This window comes from Accipiter gentilis, chromosome 23 (assembly GCF_929443795.1).
Source record: "Accipiter gentilis chromosome 23, bAccGen1.1, whole genome shotgun sequence".
Classification (NCBI taxonomy): domain Eukaryota; kingdom Metazoa; phylum Chordata; class Aves; order Accipitriformes; family Accipitridae; genus Astur; species Astur gentilis.
Genome location: NC_064902.1, coordinates 9,330,633 through 9,343,292, shown reverse-complemented (window position 1 = coordinate 9,343,292; position 12,660 = coordinate 9,330,633). Strand labels below are relative to the sequence as shown.

Genomic DNA, 12,660 nt, shown 5'->3' with positions numbered 1-12,660 from the left:
TACTGAAAGGTAATTGCAAGGCAAAATTAACTGGGTATAATTAGTGTAACCCCTGAACCATTCTAAAATCCAACCAGAATCTTAATGGACTATTTGTGTAAAACAAAGATTTTTCTTTTTTTCCTTTCCCTTTTTTTGCCTCCTTTTTTTTTTTTCCCCCCCCCCCCCCCCTTCTTTTTTTCAAATGTAGACAAGACATCCTTAGCTAACCTATAATTCACAAGAATAGATTTCTGGCACGTAAAGGTCACATCCTATAGACAAAGTAGAAAATGGTTAGCTGTACTCTTTTAAGGAGAGTTTAAGTAGCTTTTTCTCTGGCCTAGACTGCTTAATATAAGCTCTCAGCAACTTTGCTGATACGTCTGTATATAACGGAAAAGATTTTTATGCTGTCAATTCTGGAAGTATATATGCAAGAAGGCTTGAAGCTATTACACTCCCTTTTATAGTATAGATAGAAACAGTCATTACTCTACCTTGAATAAATCTGAACATACATGTAGCATGATCCATCGTGACTTTACAGATCAAAAGTCTCTCACTCATCCTAGGTACAATTCAGTACATGGGATGTCAGTTCCCTTTATTCCCAAAACTATCTGTTTACCTAATGACATTTTTATACCACATCCATCATTATAACTTCAGTTGCCCCACAGATTTTAAAACAAAACAAAAAAATCTCATCTCAGGCCTTCTTGATCACTCTAATGTTTTGTTGTTGTTGTTTACACAGATTTGGAAGACTAGTATAGAACATCTCCTGTATTAAGGCTGGTTGCTATTTACTGTTGCGTATCTGTTTCCTGAGACTATATTCAGTGCCCATAATGGGGTTCTTAATGAACCCTCTACAAACAACCTAGAGTGTTCTTTACTTCATGCAGCTTTTCCCACTGCCATTTTTGGCATGCACCACATGAAGGCATTAGTTCCACGCTGTCTGGGCGAAGGCAGTGGGTAGAGGAAGATCCTCATCCTTTCATTTTAGGATTTTATGCCTGGAAAAGAACTGATCAATATTCTGCCTCAGGATGAATACAAAGGAACTGGAACCATTAGTTAATCTATGATCCTACAGTATAAAGGCAGGCATACTTGTCAAGTCGGACCCTTTGGAGAATATTTTGTTGAGGTCTCATTTGCAAGGTACATCCTTCAATTAAAAGACAGTTTGCTACTTATTTTTACATGATAATTTTTTTTTTCCAGCAGACTAACAGGTATTTTTTTTTCCCCAAATAAATGACTATACTTAAGGAAACACTTTAATACATTTTCACAAATATAAGCTCAGTTGAAAAAAAGGAAAACAAGAAGGAGACAGAAAAGGAAAAGGACCCAGAGGGGCTGGGAAGCGGGGAGCAGAATAAAGGAATTTGCTTGTTGTATTTGTGACTGAAATATTTCTTTCCAAAACAATCCTGGTAAATGTGAGTGACAATAATAAAGTTTCTAAAAACATCAGTTGGCATAGCTCAATCTTTATTCTATCATCTATTAATTCATGAGTTGTGACTAGTTTGTCTGTATGCTTAAAATCCAATTGAGGTTAGTTAGGATGCATATTAATTTTAAAGGTACATGATTTTTAAGTCATGGGATCTACTAAGGCTAGATAAGCTGAAAAATAGATGGCTAGGGAAAAGTTAGGAAATTTAAAAATGTACTATAAAAATGTTCTTTCAGCTTTCTTTACTAATCCTTACTAAGCTTAGTTGTAGTATAGCAAGTTTTACTGAATTTAATTTGTGATACAGGAATTAAGTCCCTGTAACTTTTACAGTGAAAGAAATGTATCTCAGTTTAAAGGAGACACACTGTAGTTGTTAAAATGGTGCCTCTTTTCAGATCCGTACTTTAACTAGAGAGGAAGGGTGAACTGATTTCTAATGAATGTATTAGAAACAGTCAACACTCCAAGGCATTGTTCAAACTGAGAATGATAGAGCGAACTAGTTCTGGATCCGAACTATCAAGGAGCAAGACAGGGGTCTAAATTGTCAGCCCTAAACTTAGGATCTTCTGTAATACACACCTACAGATCCCACTAATAGCAGTTATTTGGAGCCCAGAGACATAGAGTTTATAGATTTCTTGGAAACAGACTGTCTTGGAAGGATGTCAGGAGGCCAGTTTGGCTCATAGAAAATATGAGTCCTACCCAATTATGTTACAGAGGTTCAAGTAGTATGAACAGGGCATTGATTTGTTTATTTTTGAAAGCTTGTCTCTAAACACTGTAAATTTCTCTTTAAAGCTGATATATAGATACACACACAAATATATATATATTTACTTTTCTGGATATGAAGTGTGATACTCTCTCAAGGACAAGGTGTTCTTAGAAAGAAACATATAGTGGATTTACTTGGAAGTATCCATCACTAGCATTATACAATATTAACTACCACCAGCTGGACTGCCACCATGATAACCGTATCAGAAGAGATTCATTTCTGTCTGTAGACAAACTAGAATGCCTAAGTACACAAGGAACTACATTCTCATCATAATATCATCAGGCATTTAGTAGAAGAAACTGATCATCTAAAAAACATAGCCCATACATTTCAACCCAATAATTTGGGCATCAAAACACTATCTTGTGTTTGATCTCATTGCAATCTCCCTTTTTTTTGTTGCTTTGGAAAAGCTTTTAAAAACCTTTAAGTAATCTTGTTTGAAAAACTCAAAGCAACAGAAGTTCTTGCATAATCTATTTTAAAGGTTACTTAATGATTAAGTCCACATGAGTTTAATTCACCTGCCAGGAATTTGATGTTGCTCTGCCTTTCTACATGATACCTCCCTCTTCACTTTAAAAACAAAACAAAACAAAAAATCTTCCACTACACATAGGGGTTCTAAATCAGGATCACTTCACCTCTTAACTGATCTAGATTATTAAAAAGAATACATGCATAATATTTAAATACTTTCTTTTCTTTTTAATAAAGAGAAAGCTTTTCTGGAAACACCAAAGCATTTTCAATCATATCTCAAGCTGCTAGTAGTAACTTCAAAAGAAAGTTAGTCACTTTTGCTGACTCACTAATGCAGTTGAAAGCTTACTGCAAGATGCAAGGAAAAAAAGATTTGGCCTCCTGTTAGAAAGGAGTGAACTTTGGCCAAGATGGAGTATTCTGAAAGAATCCACAGAAATAGAAATTTTCTTCTTTTTTTTTGGCCTTAAAAAATGGTAGGTGGGGATTACATGCAGCATCATTTTGAAATAACTTGACAGCTAATACTGCAGGTCTTAAAATGGGAATATTTGGGGATAACAGCTTAAGTTTTCTTTAGGACTCATTGATCACTGATTGCTAGTATTTCACCTTGGGGCTCTTGGCACTTACACACAAATGAGTGTTTGCCACTTTTTAATCAGTTTCCTGTTTTCCTCAGTCTTGGGGCTAACTGAAATATCTCACATTTTCCCCCTCAGTATCTGCTCTGGCATTTGACGTATTTGGTGGTTTAGCCCTTCACAATGGCATTTGCTATATAGATCTTGTGTAATGAACTTTGCTGTAGCTTTGTGATATAGCAGTTCACAATTTTACAAGTGCTCATTAGTTTAGAGATCCTGGAGAAGAGATCTGCTTGTAATTAGTTATTTTTAAAAAAGTAAATACTCTCCCTTTACAGAAATCCTGTATCTAAACTGATATTAATAGCGAGTGTAAGCAATGGCTTTAGTCCTACCACGCTACCTAGAGTTTTCATTCATAATATCATGAGAAATATTTGATGGTGCATTTTATTTTCATTGGTTTGCTCCCTCGTACTAATTCACTTTCATTACTACTACTGCTCACTCTTCCCCTTTCTTTCCTTGCTTTTTCCAATATACATTCCCAAGAAAGTATATAGTCAGCTGAATCAAAATATCGCCAAAATTTTTCCTTGCTGGAATACATAGCATGAAAATATATTTTACCTTTGCCAGAAATAACAAAAAAAAGTCTCTGAAATACAGTACATAAAATCATTTCATGATAACCACTAAGACTGATGTGCACTTTGTGAGGAAAAGCATTTCAGACAAAGACAACAGGTCTGATTTTAATTAAAATAGCCTTTGAAGGACAATTTTCTGGACAACTAAGAATGCTACACTGATTTTATGTGGAGTTTGGGAGGGAAACTAGATGCCATGCACTAGATTATCTCCATGATCATGATGCTCATCTTCTAGAGACTGCACTCCTGTTTACAGACATTATACACAGGAATGTTGTCAGGAAGTTGGCCTAATGGTTTTGGCAGATAAATAGTTAAAATAATATTAATGCATATGAGCTGGTTAGGCAAAGCTTTACATTTCTCCCTTTATCTTAGAGTATAACAGAATTACGTACAGAAGTGTTCAAATAACTTCTTTTGTATAAACTATTAGAGATATTAATTGTCATGCCAGAAGTCAAACCAATGAACAATCATTTCACAACTCTAATAACAGTGTGTACTCTCAAAGTGTTTATGAATATACAAATTCCTGTAATTCCTAAAACATTAGCCCTTCCAAAGAGAAAAAAACATCTAAACTGTGAAATTTGCATGTTATCCTAGTATTTTTTAACACCTAGAACAGCTACTGAAATAAACTTTATTTAATGTACACATGTATGCATAGGTGTATACTGTATATATAGACACAAAATATATTAATATAAAATGTATACATATAAAAATGTAAAATTGTTTATATCTTTCACCACACATAGATTATATAAAATTCTTGTTCTATATATAATATTTTACTACCATCACATTTTTGAGTTAGCTCTAATTTATTATCTTAAAATTGACAGTAATTGCTAAATAGTAAGAAAGGGGTCAGCAGTGTAATTCTGAAAAGCATTAACTTACTTCACTGAGCATGTTGAAAGCTTCATTTAAAGCAATATCCAGCATTCCAATTCCTTTTGCAAAAAGTTTGTCAAGGTGTTCCCTGAAATGCTGAAACATGAACAGGGTTTTATTTGTCAGTATATTTGTACAACATACATGTCGATATCGATGATTAAGGATTTCTGAATTCTTCTTTAGACCTGCTTCTTAAGCTTAAAAGACTGCATATACTAATTCATAAACCACAGCAATTCCTGGTTAATCCTTTTGACTCTTGAAGTCACACTAAACTAAGGATATGTTAGAACAATAATAATGCAAAGGTATCACAAGATATGGCTTTGGGTAGTTATTCAATCAAATAGTTTTCCTTTGGGTTTTTTGTTTGGTTTTCTGTTTAGCAATATCCATATCTTCTTTTCGTTTCATACAGTAATTTTTACATTATTTCTATGTATTCAGTTTCTAAGTTTTCAGAATCTTCTGTTTAATAAAAATAATTCTTTCTGAAATTTAGCTTTGAGATTTTATGGGTTTTTATGATCCCTCCCTAAAAGATAGTAGACCCTAGTCATTAGGCTATTGCAGTTTAAATGCAGTTTGTCAATGCCAATATAATATTTAGATTGATAAAGAACTACTCCACACATGAAGAAAGAGAGGACTAACCACTTGCTAGCTATATATGACTATCTTCAGTATTATGTTGTGTAGTCACACTTAAACCAAACTTTTGTAGTTTTAAATGGCTCATCCATTAAGCACTGTCATACTTGCTGGCCATAAGCATGGGTAAAATTTTATAACAAGCAATTTTTAAAGGCTGACAGGTAAGAATTCATCCTATATTTTCCTCTTTCTAAACATATGTTATTTCTCCAGATATGTCAGAAGTTTGAAAAATTTCATGAATTTTGCACTCAACAAAAACACAGGACTACTATATAATATATACATTAAATTGTAATTTTTTTAGAGAAAATGTAAGCTATGAAGTACTAAGTAGCATATTTTCAAAACAATGTTAGCACTACTTTCTGAAAACAGTATGTTCAGAGGAGAAACAAATTCTCTTAGGTTTATAAGAAGGAACAATATATCATTAAAAACAATATCGTGAACCATGCTATCACAAAGGGACACTGTATGCAATATCAACAAACAAGTACTTCACTCCCCTGACTTTCTATGATGGAAAGATTTTTTATTATTATTTCATAAAATAAAAAGATATTACAGCAGTATATTGGAAGGCAGAGAACTTCCTATTTGATTATTAAATTTCAGTAAGTCGAAACAGGAAAATTTACATCCTAGCCTCTAGGCAATTCTGAAGCCACAAAAAAGGGCTGCTTTTTCAAAACAATTATTTCATAGTGACCTAGTAAATATGGTTCATTGCAGCTCAATACTTTGAACGTCCGAAAGGCACAGTCTTGTTCATCTAAATAAGCAAGGATAGCGTAAATGCCAATACAGCTACACTGCAAAATGGTTCCTTTTTTCCCCAACATAGCTAACTTAAGTAAATACTATTCAGTATCTCTGTAGTACTAGTAATTACTGTTTTAAATACATTTTAAAATATAATAATTTATTTGTAAGAAGAAAAGAAAGACATATGTGGTGGGAAATAGCAGGGGAGGCAATGCTTTTGTGAAAGCACTATTTCAGTCTCCACAACTGGATAAAAAAGTTACCTCAATAGGTAAATGGAAAATTTTTATTTATCAGTCCATTGGTCTTAAAGCATTATTATAGGCAAGAAAACCAAATCAAACTAATTATCTTTGTAGAAGAATTAAAATACTGCTGTGCCTTGAATTGTGCCTCTCATATTTTTTACAAGTAATAATGAAAATAAGAATGAATACAAAATACTCAGATATTCCCAGACAAGGGCTACTTCAACTGTCAGCAGCACAACGCAGTGTGTTTTCTGGAGCTACTTCAAAACACAGTAACTGACCAGCAGTCAGATTCAGAGACTACTGACTTCAGTACTCAGGGTGATTTTAATACTTATGGCCATCAGTCCATACACAAAACGATTAACTACAGCACAGGACTGTTACAGTCGTTAAAGCTTTTCAGAAGCTCAGAAAGTACAACTGTTTTTCATGAAATACGTAAAGTTCATACAAATTTAAAATAATTAATCGGAATTCTTTAAGAACTAAAATAGATCATGTTCATAAAATTCTCCAGGAAACATCTTAGCAAAACCAGTTTTACATACAGCTGATATTTTTAAATAGAAAGTGTCATTAACAGTTAAAAAAATATGGAAAGCGAGCAGTTTACTATTGTTTCAATGTCAAAAACAATTTCATAACATCAGTTATGTGTTGACTAGACCTTTTCAAGCTACTGAAGCAGCCCTGTGCTCACAGCCCATCTCTTCCAGACACATTGCACTAAGGTTAGTTTACAGTTACCACAGATGCTTCCCTACTAACACAGGGATTCACCCTGAAACAGAGGAGTGCTCTGAAAATCGATAAAGCCAAATTTTCATATTGGAAATAAGTTTCTAATCTTACCTTTTCATAAATCAGATATGTTAAAATAAATATTTATTATAAATCACATTTCTCTTCTGAATACATTACTGCTTCATAATTAAACTAGAATTATTTTGGTATTAAAAACCCAATATTTTATAAAATATCTGAATATTTCAGAGACAAGTACAGTGGAATGTTTATTACAATCCATATACGTTATCAAGTATGAACATACAGCATAAGCAGATTACAAAAAATTACTAGTAAACAGTATCATCTCTAGTGTATAATTCAGGTCACATGATCTGTCAGGAGAACAAATATTTTCTCTTGCCATAGGTGTACATATATACAGGTTCTGAAAAATACACAGTTCATATATGAAGAAATATAATAGTGACGTTTGACACAAAATGGTAAAAATGTTAAAAATCGATTTCACGCACTATGAATTTTAACAAATCAATGTTTTCTGCCTCCAGGCGTCACAGTGAACAGATGCTACAAGGTGATTCTGCAAAAGGATTAAATAACTAAAATGCATGTGTGGTTTGATCTTTGTTTGTCTGGAGGGTGTTTATGGGGGTTTTTGATTTGTTTTTTAAACCAACTCCATTCTCTATCTCTTCTTTGGGTTTTTTTTTTTTTGAGAATTTCAGCCCTTTGCATGTCCAGTGGAGAAATCACGTAACAACATTCAAAGTAACATTTCTTTGTTTCCCTTTTTATCACACCAGATGCCCTGGATGTGTGGCGTTAATTGGATCCATGCCAAAAGAAATCATGTTTCATTTTATAGGCAGCAGAAAGAATAGCTTCCTCAGACTGTTCACTCTACATCTAGCTAAGGCTGTTTATTATTAAACCATCAAAACGTACTGTTGTACTTTCATAGAGACTGGTTTTGCACCCTCTCAAAGAGTGGTACCTTACTATGACTTCAAAGGGCATACTACTGATAAAACTCTTATCTGTCATGCTGTTGTTTTAAGGAAAATCTTTAAGAAAAAAATCCAAATCTCCAAACGCTCATTTTTTTCCCATTTCATGTGTCCAGTCAGTACAGCAATGCCCTGCCAGTCATGCTATAGTGCCCACTTTGTTACTGGAAAAGGCATTTTTAAAAGCATTGTATTCTTTGTGTATGAGAAAACCAAAGTTTCAAACTAGTATGCCTCTCAAAATTTCTCTACAACTTGCCCACGTCTCCAACTGCCACTCAATTATTTCATCCCTTGTAAAAGCACCGCAAAACAGGAAAGTATATTTCAAACCTAGTAGGAGTGAAAAAATGTCAGGGCAAGACATTAACCACTGAAACAGCAATTTAAAGAAAAAGAATAAGTGGTTTTGGAATGAGTTAAACACACCTCAATTCCACTTTCAATAACTTTCAGAAATCAAACAGATCCCAGAAGGCGGGAGTCTCCTGCTCTTAATGAGTCAAAAAGCATCTTTTAATCTTTACATCTTAAATACCTCTTTTTAGTAATAAACTGCACAAGAAATAAAATTGGTTCATCTCAGATTCTCTTTACTGTCCTATTGGGAGCCCCTGTAGATTAATATCTCAATTTCCTAGAGTTTGAATTTGATATCTGTCCAACTGTGTGCACAAAAATTCACATGCAACTGTATGCCTAATTTTCATGTGCAGTTACCAGAATGCGCAATATCTAATTGTGGAATCAAATACCTAATTGACATGCATAATCTTGGTAATTCTGAATGCTAATTAGGCACACAATTATGACAATCAGACTCTGATGTCTGATTACAAAATTATAAGGCCAGAGCTCAACAGAAGAAGCTGTGTCTTTATTACAGGGAGGAAGCATAGATGTGTTCATCTGTGGAGGTATCTATGATCCATTTAGAAGTGGCTGAAAAACATGAGCTGAAGAGAGTGAGGATACAAATCCACTTGTGCATGTCAGCCAGGACACAGTCTCTGCATATATCTACAAGGGTTCAAACCAGAACATTGGTGAAGCATACACTTGGTCCTGTACCCTTGCATGCTGCTCATTTTGTCTGTTTATAAACACTATCATTTGTCAAAACCAGAAAGTCCCAGTGATCCTAACATCTGATAATAATCTACATATGCAAATCAAAAAGGTTGTCTCTTTTTCTTTTTAAACTGTGCAGAGGTTGTTAGGACCCTCCAAGTCAGAAACAAACCAACAAATACAGTTGACGGACCTAGAGTCAGGAAATGGGTTCTTGTCCTAGGTAGAGTTACAAATATGCCTATTTGAAGAACAACTGGGGTATACTGACACTGTTTTTCCAAAGATGAAAATAATATTCACGTGCCAATTTCTACTTAAAAATCAGGTGGCCCAACTTGACTTGGACTATTTCAGAACCTAAACGAGGAAGAACATAGAAATAACTTTAATGGTCTTCATATTCTATGCTTCATGGGACAGTTATACAGAATACTAAAATCACACCATTGTTGCCTATGGCTTTGGCATAACTGAGCAAGAGTATAAATTCGTGAACATCTATCATGATTGAACTTGGAGTTTCTCTTATAATGAGATTATTGAAAACGTTTTTTGGTACACCCAGGTGTATTCACCTTTTCTAGCCTCACAGCTTCATCAACAATTGTAGGGATTTTGGACCATACTTGGTTAGATGATTACATTAAATTTTCAGATTTCAGAGATTAGGGTAAAATTCACTGGCAAAATATGATAGCAAGTCATATTTCTGTTACTTCTTTTTTCAATTTCCTACTTCTGGTTTATTAGGGTTTAATAGTTAATACATTTAAATAATTCAAGTTAAGTAATTTATTTCAACAAATCAGTGCTTGGGAGATGACATGTATGATTTTGCAAAGATTCAGAACACTTTTTCATGATTCAGAACACAGAAGAATTTAGGGAAGTAGAGGGGGCCGTCTGAATACAGGTGAGAATCTGATGTTCCTTTCTTAATTTCAGGTCATTGCAGGCAATTTAAAAACTCTTCTGCGATGAAGGCCAGAAAATTGAAAACTGAATTTTTCCTTTATGGCAGAATGTCCCAACTTTGTAGCTAAAATGACACACTGGTTTATCTAGCCCATAGTAAAGCTGAAGAATAATTTACTGATTTGGAGGCAATTCTGAAGAAATTCCAAGGTGTCTCTTTTTATTGGTCTCTTATCTTGTATGTTGTTCTAATGGCTTCACAAGGTTTACTTTCTGAGATTACAAAAGCTGACTGGTATCTATAATCACAACAAGATGACAAATTTTTACATTCTGGAAGCGAACAGAACCTGGTCACTCTCCTAACAAATGAGTCCCATGTCTGTGCAACAGTCAGGGAAACTTTTGGGGCTCCATAACCTTCAAGGTTTTACTCTTTTTAAACAAGAAAAAAGAAAGGAGAAGAAAAAAGTACAGCCATCCTCATTCAACATCTAAGGAAACAAACACATCTGAAAGCAAGTAATGATACATTCAAGCAGAGAACTGAGTTCCAATTCTCAAATGCCAGGTAAGTGCTGTAACAAACATGCCATCTCAGACATATACAAGAGCAGCAGACACGTTGTCAGCTAATGTAATACTCCCTAATGACTGGCATTCGTATTTTGTTATAGCTTCTTTTTACCATAGCAAATATTTGCAGAATTTCACTGATGGATTTTTCCCTAGTTTCCCGACAAAACTAGTCACAATAGTGGCATGCTTGGCCCAAGTTTTAATTGGTACACAGTCTACAAGACTTCACAGGCTGTTTTAATGCATCTTAGCATGAGGACACCACCTGAAACCTCACAAATAGAAATACAACACCCAATAAGTTCAGCTTGCTATGGCTTATAGTAGATCCTTTTTCAGGAAGACCTGAAAACCTGTTTGCCTTTATATTCTATTTCTCTACCACTGACACAATGGAAGTACACTGGTAGTGAGTTTACTGTTGTAAACTTCTGACTAAATCAAGTCCCCATCTCTCATCTTCCTACTTACTTAGCTAAACCAGCCTCTTTTTTTTCTATTTTAGGGCTTCTGAATTAGTTACTTGAGTTATGCCCAACTTTCCATTTACAGAGTTGTCAGCATTTTTATTACAACCAGCAAAGTTTTTATTTCTTTCTCATTAAGGCAATACGCTACACAGTAGTCCCAGTACCCTGGGATAAATTTTATTACAGCTTACTTGTGATTACCAAAAATCAGGTACTATTCATGGTGAGTAGGAATTCCCAAACTAGATGAGGTTACAGGACCATGGATTCAAGTCTAAGCATACATGAATAAAACATTTTCCACTGATTCTAAAGAGGGAAGCAACAATTCACAACTGATACATGCAGCAGAGTTTATACAGTTACACTGGAAAACTATATTTGCTATTAATTGTTTGACGAGGGTGAGCTTCCTACAGAATAGCATTGTTAACAGGTTCAACATTCCTCCTGATTTCTCTGTCAGTTTTAGTGCAAGTCTTTACTTCTTCCAGTATTAGTTCACATATTCATCCATGCATGCTGTAACTCCAAATGTTCCTGAGACATACATGGCAAAGACTTATCAGATTTGTGAAGATGAACTACATCAGCATAAAAACCAGTGGGGGGAAAAAACACCAAAACCAACAAAAACCCACACAACAATCAGAAAGCATATGTGGGAGGTGGGAGAGTGATGTTTACTGATGTGTCACAGGGAAGTTTACACACATGTACTAACAGTTGATAAATGTGCATTCACATCTGCAAAATGCATTTAAGCATCATCCCATTTAAAATCCATTGCCAGGGCAACTACAGGTTAGCTTGCCGGTGGTGATTAACCAACCACTTGCATTCCCTGGCACGTTGTCTTGGTAGACTGGATTTTTTCCAGGAAAACAATCCTGAAAACAATGCTGAACAAAGAGCTCAAGATTCAATATACTCAGATTAAAAACAAATTCTTGTTAAGTAGATTTGTTGCCTGGGGCTGCAATAGAAAACTTCAGACCAAATTTCAATGGTCTGGGGCTAGCTGAAAGTTTTCAGGGTCTGTAACGGCTAGCCAGTTTTAAAAAAGGTAGATTTCAGTGAAACTTTACGTTTTTGTTTTTTTAACAGCTAAGTAATGCAGTCCACAATCTTTTTGGAGATCTGACCGAGATGGACAGATAACTATACACCTAAGTAATTTGCTTAAATAAAATTCAATATGCAAAAATTGTGTTTACCAACCTCTTATTGGCAATTTCACTCAGCTTCATTGCTGAATCAGTCTTCTGGTTATTTAATTTCTGGTAATTGCATATAAAAGTAAAAGCTCATTGG

General features: G+C 34.5%; 1 protein-coding gene across 1 annotated transcript in view; it reads right to left on the bottom strand.

The window, feature by feature from the left end:
• CACNA2D3 (calcium voltage-gated channel auxiliary subunit alpha2delta 3) overlaps window positions 1-12,660 on the bottom strand; it is a 479,329-nt gene that overhangs the window by 239,798 nt on the left and 226,871 nt on the right. The window contains exon 10 of the mRNA XM_049826767.1: window positions 4,879-4,968. Coding sequence (XP_049682724.1) covers window positions 4,879-4,968 — 90 coding nt within the window. The remainder of the gene's footprint in view (window positions 1-4,878; window positions 4,969-12,660) is intronic.